Source organism: Tinamus guttatus, unplaced genomic scaffold (assembly GCF_059628265.1).
Source record: "Tinamus guttatus ecotype Peru unplaced genomic scaffold, ASM5962826v1 Tinamus_guttatus_pri_ptg000314l, whole genome shotgun sequence".
In the NCBI taxonomy this organism is placed as follows: domain Eukaryota; kingdom Metazoa; phylum Chordata; class Aves; order Tinamiformes; family Tinamidae; genus Tinamus; species Tinamus guttatus.
The window spans coordinates 10002325-10022135 of NW_028288848.1; the positions used below are offsets into that span (position 1 = coordinate 10002325).

The 19811-nt window shown below is 43.4% G+C and overlaps 1 protein-coding gene and 1 pseudogene across 1 annotated transcript; both read right to left on the reverse strand.

Annotated features, from left to right (window-relative positions):
- Window positions 1-346: 346 nt before the first annotated feature.
- On the reverse strand, window positions 347-9467 carry LOC148593983 (interferon-induced protein with tetratricopeptide repeats 5 pseudogene; annotated as a pseudogene).
- Window positions 9468-10285: 818 nt separating this feature from the next.
- Window positions 10286-19700, reverse strand: LOC104574749 (interferon-induced protein with tetratricopeptide repeats 5-like). The gene is made up of 3 exons (XM_088528836.1): window positions 19604-19700; window positions 14206-14398; window positions 10286-11753 (listed from the first exon to the last, which is right to left on the reverse strand). The coding sequence occupies exons 1-3, from the start codon at window positions 19698-19700 to the stop codon at window positions 10286-10288; spliced, it is 1758 nt and encodes a 585-aa protein (XP_088384962.1).
- Between the last annotated feature and the right edge of the window lie 111 nt (window positions 19701-19811).

Consider the following 19811-nt stretch of genomic DNA (forward strand, 5'->3'; position numbering starts at 1 on the left):
AAGCCTTTCATGCAGATAGATCAGGTGTTATAGTATTATCATTCAGTTCTTTTCAGTAGAATATACCATTTCTAACTTAAAAGTTCTGTTTCTTTGAGATCGCAGCTCAAACACAAGCTTTATAGAAATGTTAGTATTGAAGAGATTTCAAAGCTCTTGAATGCTAGCAACCATTCATTGCCTTATTTGGTAAGTGACAAGGTGACACTTTCAATTTCTCTGTTTTCCACCAGAAGCTGATGCTGCCCTGTCTTTCCTCTGGTTACAACTTCAATGAACCCAAAAAAAAAAAAATCTGAGAGTTTGAAACTTGTGTTGCGGGAGAGAATTCCTGGAGGTTTATGATTCAGATGGAAATTTGCAGCTTCTGTAATGCACGCAGGTATTCTTCATTTTCAGGATCCAGCTCCAGGGCTTTCTTGTAGCACTCTGTTGCCTGCTCTTCCTCATGATTTAGTTCATGAATGAGCCCGAGGGTGCTAAAAGCTGCCGCGTCTCCTAAGCCTTTCTGAATTCTCTGTTCCAACAATTTCTGCAGAGCAGTTTTGCACTTAGCTCCTGTCGTGGAATCCTGCTCAATTTTCAGCCCTTCTTTGAAATATTTAATAGCTTCAGATTCTGATTTCCTTTGAAAACGCTGATACATTCCATAAGTGTAGTAGAGGTACTGTGTGTCTAGTGGGTATAAATTTGTCATTTGAAACACCTTCTGAAATGTGGCTTCTGCTTGGTAGTACTGTTTTCCTTCTGCATACATACGCGCTAGGTCACTGTAGGCAGCAAAAGATGTTGACCTATACTCGACCGCCTTTTTAAAATGAAAAATGCCAAGTCGAATGAGTTCTTCCATTTGCTCTCTGGGGGCATATTTTTTCTTTTTCAGTTCAATCAGTTTTGCTCTATAGCAGACTCCCATCTGGTGATGCAAAAAGCTGCATGTTGGAGTTACTCCTAGGGCTTTTTCCAACAGCTCCAGTGCCTTGTCCACTTCACTTTTCTTTCTATAAAATATAGCAGCATATCGCAGAAAATAAGGAAAATCGGGGGTTTTATCCATTGCTTCTTTAATGTATCTCTCCCCCTCCTCAGCTAGATTTAAATCCTGGAGCTTTAATGCAAGTAATGCCACAACAGAAGTATCATCTGGACTCAGTTCCACCGCGCGCCTCAAGGCCGGCAGGGCTGAGCTTTCGCTGTTACTGCTTCCCTCAACAGCATTTTCCCAACGATGCACTGCTATTGCATAGCCCACGTTAAATTCGGGATCGTCGGGTTCTGTCTCCAGGGCTTTTTGAAAACTCTCCTTTGCTCTGCTATAGTATCCCCTCCCAAACTTTAGTAATGCCCAGCCTTTCTCGGAATAGATCTCTGGAAGCTGTACTTGAAAGCGAGCTGTGCTTGAAAGCTTTTTGCAGGTGTCTTCCACTTTCCTTAAATAGGTTTGAACTTCTTCATATTTGTTCATGTAGTAATAAATCCAGGCATAGTTCCCCCATGTAACAAGACTTCTCCTCTCGATATCATCTGGATGCTTTATTTTAATTTCTTTTTCTGCTTTTTGGAGATTTTGCAGGGCGTCCTCATTCAAGTGCTTTAGGTGACACACATATGACAGCATATTGTAGCTTGCGATCAGGGATTGCGTGAGAAATTCAATCTGATGGCCCGTTTTGTCCTCTAGGGATTCCAGATCCGCATCTTCCTTCACCAAATTCCATGTAAAATGGCATTGTAGTTGCTCCAGGCTGCATTTTAAGTCATTCTTGGAAATGATGCTAGAAGAGAAATCACAGAAGAACTTATATTCTTATATCTGCTTTAAAAACAAATCAGGCATGATTTAAAAGCAGAAACATGGAGCTGTCAAGCAATATGAGGGTTGATACCATTAGATAACAATACATCAATAAGCCAAAGTTGGGGGAATCCATCATTCTTATGAGGGGATTAGTTCTTCCAGTAATTCTTGCAAATGTGACTGAGGTCATCTCTTACACAGCAAATGTTCCTGCATGTGACGAAAGAGGGTCAGTCTCTGCTGCAACACTAGTACGTGCTGGGGTCCCAGGAATATATTTCTACCCTTAAAATATGCTCTGAAGCCTACCCAGAAGCAGTAATCAAATAAAAGCTTCTGCTCAAAATTGGAGGAAGTGTTTTAATGCCTTTCCTGTATTTCTGTCTATTTTTAAAACTTCAGTATTCTAAATTGTATTTTGAATATCCTGAATTTGTAAATGCTTGTTTGTTGCCTAGCACCACTTTTATGTGCTGATGATATTGATGAATTGATATTTGTTTCCCATAACTTCTATCTGTGAATATCATTACTTTCAGTAATGGCTTTTCACTAATATGTTTCTACTACTTTAGTTTTTCCTCACCTACTGCTCTTGATTAAATAGACTTTGTATATTTTAAGCACCTCTGTGGGCAATGCAGGCCAAAACAGAGCTGCCCTAGAATCATGGCACATTAAAGCAGCTTCACATGCTTAAACCTTCTTGTTTTTTATTCGGAGGTGTCTCTTGTGTGCCTTGGATTTTAAAGCAGTCATGTCCTGCACCAGTGACATCCATATTTAGGAGCTGCATGTGTTTCCATACTACCTTGTCTATGGACACAAGCTATAGAATGTCTTGGAAGCTCTTGCCCCTCTTATAGAAGGAAATAAATACAGCTTTATATGCAGCTTTAGCTTCCTGCTGTCATTGCTGTCCTGCTCCAGTTAGAGCCCCTGACTACAAGGGAATGCCACTGAATTAGAACTGCGTTCAGCAAAATATTCCAGGAGTAGCTTGGCATGTGTGTTAAATCCCATACAATTCTTATACTAAAATATCGGATTTTGCATTTGCCGTTGCTTTTTCTCTCAGTTCCGTTTCCAAAACGGAGCCTGTCAGTAGCATTAGAGCACTCGGCTGCAGCCTCGTCCTATCTGGCTGCTCCCGGTGACTCTCCCGCGTTTCCCCCCGCAGTGTCCGGCCCCGCCAGCCCCCGCTCGCTGCCCGTTCCCGCTGCCAGGGCCCGGCCGAGCCGCGGCCGCTCACTCACCTCAGCGCTTCCCGCGGCTGCCGCGCGCCCCCGCCGCGCTGCGCTGCCATCGCGCCCCGCGCGCGCCCGCCGCCGCCGCCGCCTTTTAATGCGCTCCGGGCTCATGTGATCTGCGGGCGGCGAGGGGAAACGGAAAGTGAAACGGGGCCGGGCTCTGCCTGCGCCGGAGCCGGGAAACAGAAACTGGGGACTCTGCTGCGTGGTGGGCTGCTTGTTTGTTTGTTTTTTCATCTTGACGTTATGCCAAATACATCGGCTTCTGGCTCAGGATATCTGCCTTGCTTAATATCCAGAGCCCTCTGTGAGGAGGAAAGTGTTTCAGACTAATGAATAGAAACTACTGTATGCTCTGGGAAATGGGCTCAGCTCTGCTGCTGATTTCTTCCTTTTTTTTTTTTTTTTCCTCTCCTCCTTCTACAGTTTAAGCTCTTGGTTTGAAGGTATTGTGTCACTCAATACTGCTTTTAGGATAAAAAGAATTGAGATTCCTACTGTCTAGATCCTCAGGTGCTCGATCCCTTTCACTTTAGTATTTGTAAGAAAATCATTTCAGTTGTCCTTAAGCTGGTACCATTTTCACCAGAAATCGGGAGCCTGGGTCCCTTTGAAGATCTAGGCCTGCTCATTTTAAATGGCTAGTCCATGCTTTCAAGGGTGGAGAATCATTCCCAAGTGAAAATCAGTCATATTTTCAGTCCTGCCCACCCTCTGGACAGCCCTTGCCTTTGCTACAGGCACAAGTACTTACACGGTTCTGCTCAAACTGTCCCGAATGCGAACCCTTGAGGAGAAGGATTTGATGGTCATAGGGACCACGCTAGAGAATACATTTCCAAAAGAGGTGAGACTACTTCTGAATAGTTGTGTCCAGGCAGTAGGATTTTTCTCTTGGATAGACTTTAGGATCAAAACCAGAATCCTCGCATCTGTTGTCTTCATCCCTTCGAGAAAACAAGGAAGAAAAAAGCAAAGCAGAAGACACACTGAAGTCTCTGCAGGACTGCTCTGTAATCTGGGGGCACAACTCTGGGGAGATGTGTGAACAGACATGTTATACAGGCAGGTTGGTAGTCTACCTGGAAATAACTAATGCCTGTGGGAGTGAGTTGCTCCAAGCATTGTAAAAGTGACTGTCTTCAGCAGTGGCTGTAGCAATAAAGGTAAACCAATGACAACTGGTATAAGAGACAGCAATATATACACAGTGTCTTTGTACAGAAGGGTGGAGGAAGGAGTCTGAGTGTAACCTGGAGCTGCAGGCTAATGAAGGAGGAGAAAGGTGTAAAAGCATCTTAGCAACTGCTGTATGCTCTGGGAAATGGGGTCACCTCTGCTGCTGATTTTCTTACTGTTGCCTCAGAACTGCTGCTACTGCCACCACCATGGTTAATCTCTGTAAAGAGACAAATAATCACATTCATTGCTGTTTCTAAGCCATGTGTACTCTGTGAGTTCCAAATTGTACTTGTAATGACTTCAGGTTTTAATTTGTAAAAAAATTATCCATTTCATAAAGTCCCTCTTCCCACCCTCAACAGAGTATAGAAAGCATATATTCAAAGTAGAGTTCAGTTCTTCATTTAGAATCAATGAATCGTTAAGGCTGGAAGGGACCTCTAGAGATCATCTAGTCCAACCCCCTGCACACGCAGGGTCACCTAGAGCACGTGGCACAGGACTGCATCCAAGCAGGTTTTGAAGGTCTCCAGAGAAGGAGACTCCACAACCTCTCTGGGCAGCCTGTTCCAGTGCTCTGTCACCCTCACTGGTAAGAAATTTTTCCTTAAGTTCCTGTGGAACTTTTGATGCTTCAGTTTCCAGCTGTTTCCTCTGGTTCTGTCGGTGGCCACCAGTGAAAAGAGGCCAGCACCATCCTCCTCACTGCCTCCCTTGAGGTACTTCTAGACACTGCTCAGATCCCCTCTCAGCCTTCTCTTCTCCAGGCTGAACAGGCCCAGCTCCCTCAGCCTCTCCTCACAGGGCAGATGTTCCAGGCCCCTGATCATCCTTGTGGCCCTGCGCTGGACTCTCTCCAGCAGCTCCACATCCCTCTTGTACTGTGGAGCCCAGAACTGGACACAATACTGCAGATGTGGCCTCACTGGGGTGAGTAGAGGGGCAGGATCACCTCCCTCGACCTGCTGGAGATGCGGCTCTTAATGTACGCCAGGATTAAACTGGATTCATCTTCGTGGTTTGACCAGAAGATGGCCCCATCTAGCAGGCTGTAATGAGCATGAGATTGTGTGTAGCTAAACAAGGGGAGTAACTGGCCTTTTTACAAAGTAATCTCTTTCATAAGCACTACAGGGTATTTCTCCTACAGGGAAGAGTTTTAATCTGAGTGGAATCCCAGGAGATAAATGAATCTTTGGGGAAAGAAAGGTTTTCCTTTTTGTTGACACTCTATCCTGGATGCAGGATACGTAAATACTGGATTATGTATAGCTGCTGTGATGGTAATATGATGACTTTTTATTTGCATAGGGAAAATAGGAATTAAAACAAATTAAGGTGCTAATTTAAAGTACACACACGATTTAGAGCGTTTTTTTCTTGCTTTGTTTCTGAATAGCTGTCTCTAAGTGAAGGAAGCTTTACTAATCTTGCATCTTAATAAACATTCTTTTCCTTTCCCTTAGTACTAGAAATAGCTTCAGGATGGCTGGAGGAACAGGGCGGTTCCTTCCCACAGCAGTGGAAGCCCATGAACAGTGCAGGTGAAGTGATGCTGGAGAGAGGTCTTTCTGCATCGAGTAGCGGTCGCGATCCCTTTGGCTTGCAGCAGGGAAGCGGGGCAAGACCCTGAGCCCTGAGGGTTACCTGAGTTTGGAAAGGTGTGAATAAGACTGCGATGAAGCTGAAGGAACACAGATAAAAGAAGCATTGACCCTTGGTTGGAAGGGAAGACTGTAATCTAATCGGTAATTCTATAATCTCCTTGATAATTCGGGAAACTTTTTTCCCTTTCTGAAGCATTCATGTTAAATTTTGAGAGTATTTCTGGTAAACTTGGTCCACATGTCAGTGGTGTTATATGTATATAGATGTAAAATGTCCTGTGTTTTCCCCATTTGGAAGGTTGATTTTATTTCTTTAATTGTTTATTTATTTTAGATAGGAAAGAGGATCACAGGAAGGTTGCCGGCAGACAGGTTGTTTCAGTATATTGCAATGCCTCCTTTCTGTCTCCTTTCCTTGGATCCAGGAGCTCTGTCTGCTGTTGGTGTCAGTTATCATTTGTATCAGCTGAAGAGTGGATCAGGTCATTTGCTGTGGGTGGCCACAAAACAGCAGCTGTGATTTGCTGATAATGTCCTGCTACTTGTGCTAGCAAAATGCTACAGCTGGTTGCTTTGTAAATACTATTGGGTAAATGTACCTCATGGGATAAATTGTGGATGTGATGACTTGTTAAATAATGGGATGCTTCTGCATTTCCAAAAGGAAGAGCTTGGGGACCTTCACCTTCTGAAATGTGAATTGTTTCTGTGTTTTGATACTTTTAAAGCTGTATTCTGTTCATTAGTAAATTGATCAGAGTCCAAACAGTTTTCATCAGTGCTCAGCCACTAGTTTAATAATCGTCTACAGAGTCTTCAACGTTTGCTAATGATGTCCTATTCGCACGTCCTATTTGTCCGGTGCCTCAGAAGGGAAAGCAACATAGACTGTGAAGACTGAAGTTAATTAAGATCATAAGTAAAAAGAGCCCAGCCATAAAGGCTTGATGCATTTTTCATACATATGTAAGTGGTGCACGTGTTAAATAGTTCCATTTTTCTTGCATATTTCAAATATAACATGAATATTGTTTGTCCTCAGTTGTCAAGTTCAAAGCGTTTATGGCAACCACAGCCGGGAAATCTGCTCAGAGCACGGGACGTGATTTACAGAACAGACAGGGAGGGAAGTTCAAAGCCTGCTCAAAGCTGGTGACATGGCACTACTTTGACTCTGGGGCATCAGGATGGAGCAACCGGGGATGGGTGGCATTTCCATCAGATGCCACAGGGCCAGAGATCTAGGGCATCCCAAGTACTTCCATAGCCAACGTTTGTTTTCCAGATGTGCCCTTTTCTCCTTGCTGGTCTGCTAAGCTGCAGCCAGAGTGGTCTGTGCTGGAGGGCCCTTTGGGAGAAGCAGCCTTGACCAAGGGCTTCCTCTGCTGGGCTGCAGTGTCTTGAGTGGCGGGCAGAGCGGATCCACCGTCCACGTGGCTCTGGCAATGGCTTTAGCTTATTTTCATGTGGTCTGTGTGTTTTTCAGAAGTGCAGCTTTCAGCACTTCCATTTCTTTATGTGCTTTAAAATCGGTCGTGTTAAAGATGAGCAGGCTTCCAAGTTGGATGTGGACACACAGGTGAAAAACAGAAAGTATTTGCCCCAGAAATATCTTATCTTGAATATGAATTAATATTCAAAGCCAAACACTAGAGATATTCTAATCTGAATTTGGAATATGGCTAATATCATTTATTTTCAGGCAAGATTCTGACTGTAAATAGAACTGGTTAATGTAGCCTGAAAGAGCTGTTTTTAAAAGCTGTAGGTTAAAACAGCTGCATGCCAAAGAGTCTGTAAAAGCTGTCATCAACCAGACTGAACTCTGCCTGTCATCTTTCCACCAACCTATTTCCTAATGAGTATTTGCCATAAAATACCCTCCACCCACCCCCCCCAAAAGAAACTCAAATTATACCATGTTACTGTTGCATGTTTGACTTGTGTCTGAGCTATGCTTTTCCTTAGGTTTGTGACTGCTTTTGTGGCTAAAATGATCTGCAGTCATTCTTCCAGGTTTATGCAACCATTTATTTGAGGGAACAGGAGCAGAGAGAAGGTTCAGTCTTTCTTGGTCTGTGCCCATGAGGAAGGACCATTAGCCTGAGTTGGGACAGGTGAGACTTTTGTATCCTAAGAAAACCTAAAGGCAACTTCAGTTGTTGTTGATTCAATTTTGTTAGTGTGATCCTGGGATGTAATCTGATTGTTAGTCTTGTGCCAGAAAAGAAAATGTGTCAAGGAGCCTTAAGTTTGGTTGCAAGACACATGCATTTTAGAAACAGAAAATGAATTCTCATTAAATATTCTGTCATGAGGTAGGAACAATAGGCACATGAAAAACATGAAAGGCAGTTGTATTAATTAGTGGTGATGAAAAGGTCATTTTTAGATCCAAATGTGAAGTTCCCTTTGAAGAAATAGGGAGTAGTTTGGTCTATAAAGACTTAGTATTTCAGTAAGTTGTTAAGTCACTGCTGTTAACAAAAATGTAATAACTTTTCTTCAACTTCATGATACGTCATCAGTTCTTCATGCCAGAGTTACATAGTCTGAAAGAATTTTGGGACAATAATACAGACACTATGAAATAATACTTTATAAGAAATTATTTGTGTTTTCAGATACATTTTTATCTGAATGCGCTTTTGTAGGCGTTTCCATTCGTGCGTTTCCCTTACAGTTCCCCCTTCCAAGGAATTCTTGTTTTAAAGAGCCAGTTCAGCACGAGCTGTTGGCCTGGAGAGAGCGATGCCGCAACCCCACGGAAGCCGCTCTCGGCGCGGCCGTGCCGGCGTGGGGCAGGCGGTGCTGGGCAGCGGCGGGCAGGCGAGCGGGGAATATCCCGGGAGCCGGGAGGAGGCTGCGCGTTCCCGGCAGCCCCGGGCGCTGCAGCCCGGCCAGCGCGGGGGCAACGCGCTCTCGCTGAATGCAGAATTCAACCTTTTTTTTTTTTTTTTTTTTTTTTTTTTTTTTTTTTAAGCGGATATATCTCTAAGTCTTTGGACAGCCCTGCTGTGTTTTAATTTTGTGTTTTGGCTCACAAATAAGCTTAGACTCTATTGAGGTGTTCCCGTTTAATGTGAATGATATATTCAACCTCTCTGTGGATATGGCAGTGGGATTTGTGCTCTATGTTGTCTCGTTTTCAGTGTCCACGTTGAAATGAAATGTTTATTTTACTCTGCTACCAAAGGCTCAGGCCCAGCCTTTTTCCTGGCTGACCACGGCAGGCAATGCAGCAGCACCACCCTGGGGAGGGAAGTTTGTGTGCACATCGCGTGCCCGTTAGCTGGGTTCCTGGGCTCTGGCACCAACTTGTTTTGTTCCACACTCTCAGCAGGGGCTCGGAAACGTTTTGCAAGTGCAGCATGAATTTTGCATGAGCATTATTACCTCAGGTACCAAGGCAGAGTAGTGCTGAAACAGAAGCAGCTGTAAAACAAGTTGGAGTTAGCTGGTGCTGTGCAGATAAGTGTGTTCTTCTCAGAACCACATACTCTGTTCACTTCATTCCCCCGTTCTCTGTTTACTCTGTTTGGCCACCCCCTTTCCCACATCCACCTTGTATTCCATGTTCCCTTCCAGCAGGGCTTGTCGTAGCTCCAGCCACACTCGCATCCCGCCCATGGTGCAACAAAAGCCTAGGGTTTGTTTTCTGACCTTGGCAACTAATGGACCCCGAGAGCCCCCTCTCCCGCATCTCCCCTCCTCCCTGCATGTTTGCTGTAGTGCTTCCCAAGAGCGTGGGTTTGGCTCAACTGGACAGATCTGATTCAGCCTGCCAGCACTTTATCCCTGTTACCACCTCTTCAAATGGCTCTTTCTATTTCTTTTATCTACTAACATGAGGATTAGCTCACAGAGAGATAGATAGCAAAAGCAACAGTCGAGTTAGGTCATGATCTTTAATAATTCGCAGCAATAATACACATTTTAAAAGCTTTGCTGTGAACTAGCCCAACTAGCATTGAACAGCATATGATATAGTAAACAAAACACATCTTCAACACAAGCTATTTCAAAATATCAATAACAATTCCTTTTTAAATGTTATTTGGAAGAGCATCAAGAACACCCAGTACATGCTAGTATCACCAAGCCTTTCATGCAGATAGATCAGGTGTTATAGTATTATCATTCAGTTCTTTTCAGTAGAATATACCATTTCTAACTTAAAAGTTCTGTTTCTTTGAGATCACAGCTCAAACACAAGCTTTATAGAAATGTTAGTATTGAAGAGATTTCAAAGCTCTTGAATGCTAGCAACCATTCATTGCCTTATTTGGTAAGTGACAAGGTGACACTTTCAATTTCTCTGTTTTCCACCAGAAGCTGATGCTGCCCTGTCTTTCCTCTGGTTACAACTTCAAAGAACCCCCCCCCAAAAAAAAAATCTGAGAGTTTGAAACTTGTGTTGCGGGAGAGAATTCCTGGAGGTTTATGATTCAGATGGAAATTTGCAGCTTCTGTAATGCACACAGGTATTCTTCATTTTCAGGATCCAGCTCCAGGGCTTTCTTGTAGCACTCTGTTGCCTGCTCTTCCTCATGATTTAGCTCATGAATGAGCCCGAGGGTGCTAAAAGCTGCCGCGTCTCCTAAGCCTTTCTGAATTCTCTGTTTCAACAATTTCTGCAGAGCAGTTTTGCACTTAGCTCCTGTCGTGGAATCCTGCTCAATTTTCAGCCCTTCTGTGAAATATTTAATAGCTTCAGATTCTGATTTCATATGAAAATGCTTATACATTCCGTAAGTGTAGTAGAGTTGCTGTGTGTCTAGAGGATGTAAATTTGTCATTTGAAACACCTTCTGAAATGTGGCTTCTGCTTGGTAGTACTGTTTTCCTTCTGCATACATACCTGCTAGGTCACTGTAGGCAGCAAAACACGTTGACTTGTACTCGATCACTCTTTTAAAATGAAAAATGCCAAGTCGAATGAGTTCTTCCATTTGCTCTCTGGGGGCATATTTTCTCTTTTTCAGTTCAAACAGTTTGGCTCTATAGCAGACTCCCATCTGGTGATGCAAAAAGCTGCATGTTGGAGTTACTCCTAGGGCTTTTCTCAACAGCTCCAGTGCCTTATCCACTTGATTTTTCCTTCTATAAAATTTAGCAGCATATCGCAGAAAATAAGGAAAATCGGGGGTTTTATCCATTGCTTCTTTAATGTATCTCTCCCCCTCCTCAGCTAGATTTAAATCCTGGAGCTTTAATGCAAGTAATGCCACAACAGAAGTATCATCTGGACTCAGTTCCACCGCGCGCCTCAAGGCCGGCAGGGCTGAGCTTTCGCTGTTACTGCTTCCCTCAACAGCATTTTCCCAACGATGCACTGCTATTGCATAGCCCACGTTAAATTCGGGATCGTCGGGTTCTGTCTCCAGGGCTTTTTGAAAACTCTCCTTTGCTCTGCTATAGTATCCCCTCCCAAACTTTAGTAATGCCCAGCCTTTCTCGGAATAGATCTCTGGAAGCTGTACTTGAAAGCGAGCTGTGCTTGAAAGCTTTTTGCAGGTGTCTTCCACTTTCCTTAAATAGGTTTGAACTTCTTCATATTTGTTCATGTAGTAATAAATCCAGGCATAGTTCCCCCACGTAACAAGACTTCTCCTCTCGATATCATCTGGATGCTTTATTTTAATTTCTTCTTCTGCTTTTTGGAGATTTTGCAGGGCGTCCTCATTCAAGTGCTTTAGGTGACACACATATGACAGCATATTGTAGCTTGCGATCAGGGATTGCGTGAGAAATTCAATCTGATGGCCCGTTTTGTCCTCTAGGGATTCCAGATCCACATCTTCCTTCACCAAATTCCATGTAAAATGGCATTGTAGTTGCTCCAGGCTGCATTTTAAGTCATTCTTGGAAATGATGCTAGGAAAAGAAATCACAGAAGAACTTATATTCTTATATCTGCTTTAAAAACAAAAAATCAGGCATGATTTAAAAGCAGAAACATGGAGCTGTCAAGCAATATCAGGGTTGATAGCATTAGATAACAATACATCAATAAGCCATAAACGCTTGTTTGTTGCATAGCACCACTTTTATGTTCTGATGATATTGATGAATTGCTACTTGTTTCCCATAGCTTCTATCTGTGAATATCATTACTTTCAGTAATGGCTTTTCACTAATATGTTTATTTCCACTGCTTATTTTTGTGTTTCCTCACCTACTGCTCTTAAATACACTTTTTATATTTTAAGCACCTGTGTGGGTACTGGAGGCCAAAAGAGCTGCCCTAGAATCATGGCACACTAAAGCAACTTTGCATGCTTCTACCTTCTTGTTTTTTATTCAGAGGTGTTTCTTGTGTGCCTTGGATTTTAAAGCAGTCATGTCCTGCACCAGTGACATCCTTAATTAGGAATTGTATGTGTTAGTCTATACAGTCTTGTATATGGATACAAGCTATAAAATGTCTTGGAGTCCCTTGACCCCCTCATACAAGGAAATATATACAGCTTTATAAAAAGCATTTTGAAATTAAATCCTTGTTTGTTATGATTTTTCTCCTTTCTCTTTTGTAGAACCAAGAGGATCTAAAAGCCTGTAGAATAAATGTGTGCTGCAAAATCATGTAAGGGAAAATCTGAAAGAAAACTTAGGCTTCAGCAGAGAGAATACATTAGAAAGACCAGAAAATGGGGAGGTGGCAAATCAAGGAGGAGCATAATTAAAATATATATATATTTCAAAAATATTTTAAGCAATATCTGCTTTTATAAAAGCAATCTCAAACTGATGCTTTAGATTGGTATTAGCAACAATGCTTAATTAGAAAACTGTATGTGGAGAAATTACATTTCTAGCAGAATGAAAGGGAAGTAGAGTTAGCTTCCTGCTGTCATTGCTGTCCTGCTCCAGTTAGAGCCTCTGACTATAAGGGAATGCCACTGCATTGGAGCTATTGTGTCCCAGTTCAGCAAAATATTAGAGCAGTAGCTTAAGCACCTATAAAGCCCCATACAATCCTTTTACTAAAATTAAATATCTGATTTTTGCAATTCTTTTTGCTTTTTGTTGCTTTGCCTGAGAGCCATAGAAAGTGATGGGTGAGAACAACAGTGGAGAATAATGAAAAGACTTTCATGGCAAATTAACACTCATGCATAATTCACAAAAGAAAGGATGTGTGATGAAATACAACTTAGCTTAGTTTCATATGCAATTTCTAGGTGCTAATATTTTCAGAATTGTCATAAACACCTCGGCTTTGCTGAATCTGAGTCTGTGTGACAGTCTTCAGAAAATGTTATCCCTTTTCTCATGCTATGAGCTGCTATCCATTACCTGCATTATCTTCTTTCTTACTAGAAATAAGGGAAGGAATTCTCGCAAATCCCAGCAATGCCTATCACCCACCCAGCAGTTCTCCATGGACCACCTGCATTACTTCATCCACAAACTGCATGCCGGAATTTCTCTCAGTTCCGTTTCCAAAACGGAGCCTGTCAGTAGCATTAGAGCACTCGGCTGCAGCCTCGTCCTATCTGGCTGCTCCCGGTGACTCTCCCGCGTTTCCCCCCGCAGTGTCCGGCCCCGCCAGCCCCCGCTCGCTGCCCGTTCCCGCTGCCAGGGCCCGGCCGAGCCGCGGCCGCTCACTCACCTCAGCGCTTCCCGCGGCTGCCGCGCGCCCCCGCCGCGCTGCGCTGCCATCGCGCCCCGCGCGCGCCCGCCGCCGCCGCCGCCTTTTAATGCGCTCCGGGCTCATGTGATCTGCGGGCGGCGAGGGGAAACGGAAAGTGAAACGGGGCCGGGCTCTGCCTGCGCCGGAGCCGGGAAACAGAAACTGGGGACTCTGCTGCGTGGTGGGCTGCTTGTTTGTTTGTTTTTTCATCTTGACGTTATGCCAAATACATCGGCTTCTGGCTCAGGATATCTGCCTTGCTTAATATCCAGAGCCCTCTGTGAGGAGGAAAGTGTTTCAGACTAATGAATAGAAACTACTGTATGCTCTGGGAAATGGGCTCAGCTCTGCTGCTGATTTCTTTACTTTTATTTATTTTTTTTTCCTGCTCCTTCTACAATTTAAGCTCTTGGTTTGAAGGTATTGTGTCACTCAATACTGCTTTTAGGAGTAGAAAAAAGAATTGAGATTCCTACTGTCTAGATCCTCAGGTCCTCAATCCCTTTCACTTTAGTATTTGTAAGAAAATCATTTCAGTTGTCCTTAAGCTGGTACCATTTTCACCAGAAATCAGGAGCCTGGGTCCCTTTGAAGATCTAGGCCTGCTCATTTTAAATGGCTAGTCCATGCTTTCAAGGGTGGAGAATCATTGCCAAGTGAAAATCAGTCATATTTTCAGTCCTGCCCACCCTCTGGACAGCCGTTGCCTTTGCTACAGGCACAAGTACTTACACGGTTCTGCTCAAACTGTCCCGAATGCGAACCCTTGAGGAGAAGGATTTGATGGTCATAGGGACCAAGCTAGAGAATACATTTCCAAAAGAGGTGAGACTAATTCTGAATAGTTTTGTCCAGGCAGTAGGATTTTTCTCTTGGATAGACTTTAGGATCAAAACCAGAATCCTCGCATCTGTTGTCTTCATCCCTTTGAGAAAACAAGGAAGAAAAAAGCAAAGCAGAAGACACACTGAAGTCTATGCAGGACTGCTCTGTAATCTGGGGGCACAACTCTGGGAAGATGTGTGAACAGACATGTTATACAGGCAGGTTGGTAGTCTACCTGGAAATAACTAATGCCTGTGGGAGTGAGTTGCTCCAAGCATTGTAAAAGTGACTGTCTTCAGCAGTGGCTGTAGCAATAAAGATAAACCAATGACAACTGGTATAAGAGACAGCAATATATACACAGTGTCTTTGTACAGAAGGGTGGAGGAAGGAGTCTGAGTGTAACCTGGAGCTGCAGGCTAATGAAGAAGGAGAAAGGTGTAAAAGCATCTTAGCAAACACATAGAAATGACCCCAAGTAGAGCGACGGGAAGCTGTGGGGGGAAGAAGAAACCAGCAACATCAGCATCACGTGCCTCTGAAGGAAGGGCTTTGGAAGCAGAAAACTGAGTGTTGGTCTCCCCAGCAGCCCAAAACTGCTGACTTAGGACCCGGAGGTGCAGCGGAAGGGTAATGTAAGTAGCTCCATTCCATTTTAAAATGCGAGGTCTGCAAACAAATGTGATGATTGATAACAAGTGTTTTTAATAGACTTTCTAATGCTCCTGTGTAACTGGAGGAATATTTTGCGATAATAAGCTCAAAAATGCATACAAGGGTGTCATACGAGACTTTTTGTTGTCCTTGGTACATGACAATGTCAGGTTCCTCCGTTTTGTGAGTATGTTTTAGCAGAGGATACACAAGGTTGTTCTTATGTCCCAGCAAGCCAAAAAGTGTTTTATTGCCAACCTCACTGTTGCCTTGGAACTGTTGCTGCTGCTGCCACCATGTTTAATCATTGTAAAGAGACAAAAAATCACATTCATTGCTGTTTCTAAGCCATGTGTACTCTGTACTCTGCGAGTTCCAAATTGTACTTGTAATGATTTTAGGTTTTAATTTGAAAAAAAAATTACCCACTTTGAGGGTGACAATATGGACTTTTCAACAGCGCATAAAAAAGTTTTATTCGAAGTAGAGTTCAGTTCTTGATTTGTTGATAAACTGAATTCATCCTCATGGTTTGACCAGAAGATGGCCCCATCTAGCAGGCTGTAATGAGCATGAGATTGTGTGTAGCTAAACAAGGGCAATAAGTGGCCTTTTTACAAAGCAATCTCTTTCATAAGCACTACAGGGTATTTCTCCTACAGGGGAGAGTTTTGATCTGAATGGAATCCCAGGAGATAAATGAATCTTTGGGGAAAGGTTTTCCTTTTTGTTGACACTCTATCCTGGATGCAGGTTTTACGTAAATACTGGATTATGTATAGCTGCTGTGATGGTAATATGATAGCTTTTTATTTGCATAGGGAAAATAGGAATTAAAACAAATTAAGGTGCTAATTTAAAGTACACACACGATTTAGAGAGTTTTTTTCTTGCTTTGTTTCTGAATAGCTGTCTCTAAGTGAAGGAAGCTTTACTAATCTTGCATCTTAATAAACATTCTTTTCCTTTCCCTCTAGTACTAGGAATAGCTTCAGGATGGCTGGAGGAACAGGGCGATTCCTTCCCACAGCAGTGGCAGCCCATGAACAGTGCAGGTGAAGTGATGCTGGAGAGAGGTCTTTCTGCATCGAGTAGCGGTCGCGATCCCTTTGGCTTGCAGCAGGGAAGCGGGGCAAGACCCTGAGCCCTGAGGGTTATCTGAGTTTGGAAAGGTGTGAATAAGACTGCGATGAAGCTGAAGGAACACAGATAAAAGAAGCATTGACCCTTGGTTGGAAGGGAAGACTGTAATCGAATTGGTAATTCTATAATCTCCTTGATAATTCGGGAAACTGTTTTCCCTTTCTGAAGCATTCATGTTAAATTTTGAGAGTATTTCTGGTAAACTTGGTCCACGTGTCAGTGGTGTTATATGTATATAGATGTAAAATGTCCTGTGTTTTCCCCATTTGGAAGGTTGATTTTATTTCTTTAATTGTTTATTTATTTTAGATAGGAAAGAGGATCACAGGAAGGTTGCCGGCAGACAGGTTGTTTCAGTATATTGCAATGCCTCCTTTCTGTCTCCTTTCCTTGGATCCAGGAGCTCTGTCTGCTGTTGGTGTCAGTTATCATTTGTATCAGCTGAAGAGTGGATCAGGTCATTTGCTGTGGGTGGCCACAAAACAGCAGCTGTGATTTGCTGATAATGTCCTGCTACTTGTGCTAGCAAAATGCTACAGCTGGTTGCTTTGTAAATACTATTGGGTAAATGTACCTCATGGGATAAATTGTGGATGTGATGACTTGTTAAATAATGGGATGCTTCTGCATTTCCAAAAGGAAGAGCTTGGGGACCTTCACCTTCTGAAATGTGAATTGTTTCTGTGTTTTGATACTTTTAAAGCTGTATTCTGTTCATTAGTAAATTGATCAGAGTCCAAACAGTTTTCATCAGTGCTCAGCCACTAGTTTAATAATCGTCTACAGAGTCTTCAACGTTTGCTAATGATGTCCTATTCGCACGTCCTATTTGTCCGGTGCCTCAGAAGGGAAAGCAACATAGACTGTGAAGACTGAAGGTAATTAAGATCATAAGTAAAAAGAGCCCAGCCATAAAGGCTTGATGCATTTTTCATACATATGTAAGTGGTGCACGTGTTAAATAGTTCCATTTTTCTTGCATATTTCAAATATAACATGAATATTGTTTGTCCTCAGTTGTCAAGTTCAAAGCGTTTATGGCAACCACAGCCGGGAAATCTGCTCAGAGCACGGGACGTGATTTACAGAACAGACAGGGAGGGAAGTTCAAAGCCTGCTCAAAGCTGGTGACATGGCACTACTTTGACTCTGGGGCATCAGGATGGAGCAACTGGGGATGGGTGGCATTTCCATCAGATGCCACAGGGCCAGAGATCTAGGGCATCCCAAGTACTTCCATAGCCAACGTTTGTTTTCCAGATGTGCCCTTTTCTCCTTGCTGGTCTGCTAAGCTGCAGCCAGAGTGGTCTGTGCTGGAGGGCCCTTTGGGAGAAGCAGCCTTGACCAAGGGCTTCCTCTGCTGGGCTGCAGTGTCTTGAGTGGCGGGCAGAGCGGATCCACCGTCCACGTGGCTCTGGCAATGGCTTTAGCTTATTTTCATGTGGTCTGTGTGTTTTTCAGAAGTGCAGCTTTCAGCACTTCCATTTCTTTATGTGCTTTAAAATCGGTCGTGTTAAAGATGAGCAGGCTTCCAAGTTGGATGTGGACACACAGGTGAAAAACAGAAAGTATTTGCCCCAGAAATATCTTATCTTGAATATGAATTAATATTCAAAGCCAAACACTAGAGATATTCTAATCTGAATTTGGAATATGGCTAATATCATTTATTTTCAGGCAAGATTCTGACTGTAAATATAACAGAACTGGTTAATGTAGCCTGAAAGAGCTGTTTTTAAAAGCTGTAGGTTAAAACAGCTGCATGCCAAAGCGTCTGTAAAAGCTGTCATCAACCAGACTGAACTCTGCCTGTCATCTTTCCACCAACCTATTTCCTAATGAGTATTTGCCATAAAATACTAACCCCCCCCAAAGAAACCCAAATTATACCATGTTACTGTTGCATGTTTGACTTGTGTCTGAGCTATGCTTTTCCTTAGGTTTGTGACTGTTTTGAGGGCTAAAATGATCTGCAGTCATTCTTCCAGGTTTATGCAGCCATCTATTTGAGGGAGCAGGAGCAGAGGGAAGGTTTGATCTTTCTTGGTCTGTGCCCATGAGGAAGGACCATTAGCCTGAGTTGGGACAGGTGAGACTTTTGTATCCTAAGAAAACCCAAAGGCAACTTCAGTTGTTGTTGATTCAATTTTGTTAGTGTGATCCTGGGATGTAATCTGATTGTTAGTCTTGTGCCAGAAAAGAAAATGTGTCAAGGAGCCTTAAGTTTGGTTGCAAGACACATGCATTTTAGAAACAGAAAATGAATTCTCATTAAATATTCTGTCATGAGGTAGGAACAATAGGCACATGAAAAACATGAAAGGCAGTTGTATTAATTAGTGGTGATGAAAAGGTCATTTTTAGATCCAAATGTGAAGATTCCTTTGAAGAAATAGGGAGTAGTTTGGTCTACAAAGACTTAGTATTTCAGTAAGTTGTTAAGTCACTGCTGTTAACAAAAATGTAATAACTTTTCTTCAACTTCATGATACGTCATCAGTTCTTCATGCCAGAGTTACATAGTCTGAAAGAATTTTGGGACAAAAATACAGACACTTATACCCTATGAAATAATACTTTATAAGAAATTATTTGTGTTTTCAGATATATTTTTATCTGAATGCGCTTTTGTAGGCGTTTCCATTCGTGCGTTTCCCTTACAGTTCCCCCTTCCAAGGAATTCTTGTTTTAAAGAGCTAGTTCAGCACGAGCTGTTGGCCTGGAGAGAGCGATGCCGCAACCCCACGGAAGCCGCTCTCGGCGCGGCCGTGCCGGCGTGGGGCAGGCGGTGCTGGGCAGCGGCGGGCAGGCGAGCGGGGAATATCCCGGGAGCCGGGAGGAGGCTGCGCGATCCCGGCAGCCCCGGGCGCTGCAGCCCGGCCAGCGCGGGGACAACGCGCTCTCGCTGAATGCAGAATTCAACCTTTTTTTTTTTTTTTTTTTTTTTTTTTTTATAAGCGGATATATCTCTAAGTCTTTGGACAGCCCTGCTGTGTTTTAATTTTGTGTTTTGGCTCACAAATAAGCTTAGACTCTATTGAGGTGTTCCCGTTTAATGTGAATGATATATTCAACCTCTCTGTGGATATGGCAGTGGGATTTGTGCTCTATGTTGTCTCGTTTTCAGTGTCCACGTTGAAATGAAATGTTTATTTTACTCTGCTACCAAAGGCTCAGGCCCAGCCTTTTTCCTGGCTGACCACGGCAGGCAATGCAGCAGCACCACCCTGGGGAGGGAAGTTTGTGTGCACATCGCGTGCCCGTTAGCTGGGTTCCTGGGCTCTGGCACCAACTTGTTTTGTTCCACACTCTCAGCAGGGGCTCGGAAACGTTTTGCAAGTGCAGCATGAATTTTGCATGAGCATTATTACCTCAGGTACCAAGGCAGAGTAGTGCTGAAACAGAAGCAGCTGTAAAACAAGTTGGAGTTAGCTGGTGCTGTGCAGATAAGTGTGTTCTTCTCAGAACCACATACTCTGTTCACTTCATTTCCCTGTACTCTGTTTACTCTGTTTGGTCACCCCCTTTCCCACATCCACCTTGTATTCCATGTTCCCTTCCAGCAGGGCTTGTCGTAGCTCCAGCCACACTCGCATCCCGCCCATGGTGCAACAAAAGCCTAGGGTTTGTTTTCTGACCTTGGCAACTAATGGACCCCGAGAGCCCCCTCTCCCGCATCTCCCCTCCTCCCTGCATGTTTGCTGTAGTGCTTCCCA

Coding starts and splice junctions, on each gene's coding strand:
- LOC104574749 (XM_088528836.1), bottom strand. CDS start 19,700: ATGGGCGGGATGCGAGTGTGGCTGGAGCTACGACAAGCCCTGCTGGAA. Junction 14,399..19,603: donor AAAGGGGGTGACCAAACAGA/GTAAACAGAGTA, acceptor GTTTTCTCAAAG/GGATGAAGACAACAGATGCG. Junction 11,754..14,205: donor GACAGTTTGAGCAGAACCGT/GTAAGTACTTGT, acceptor TTTTTAAAGCAG/ATATAAGAATATAAGTTCTT.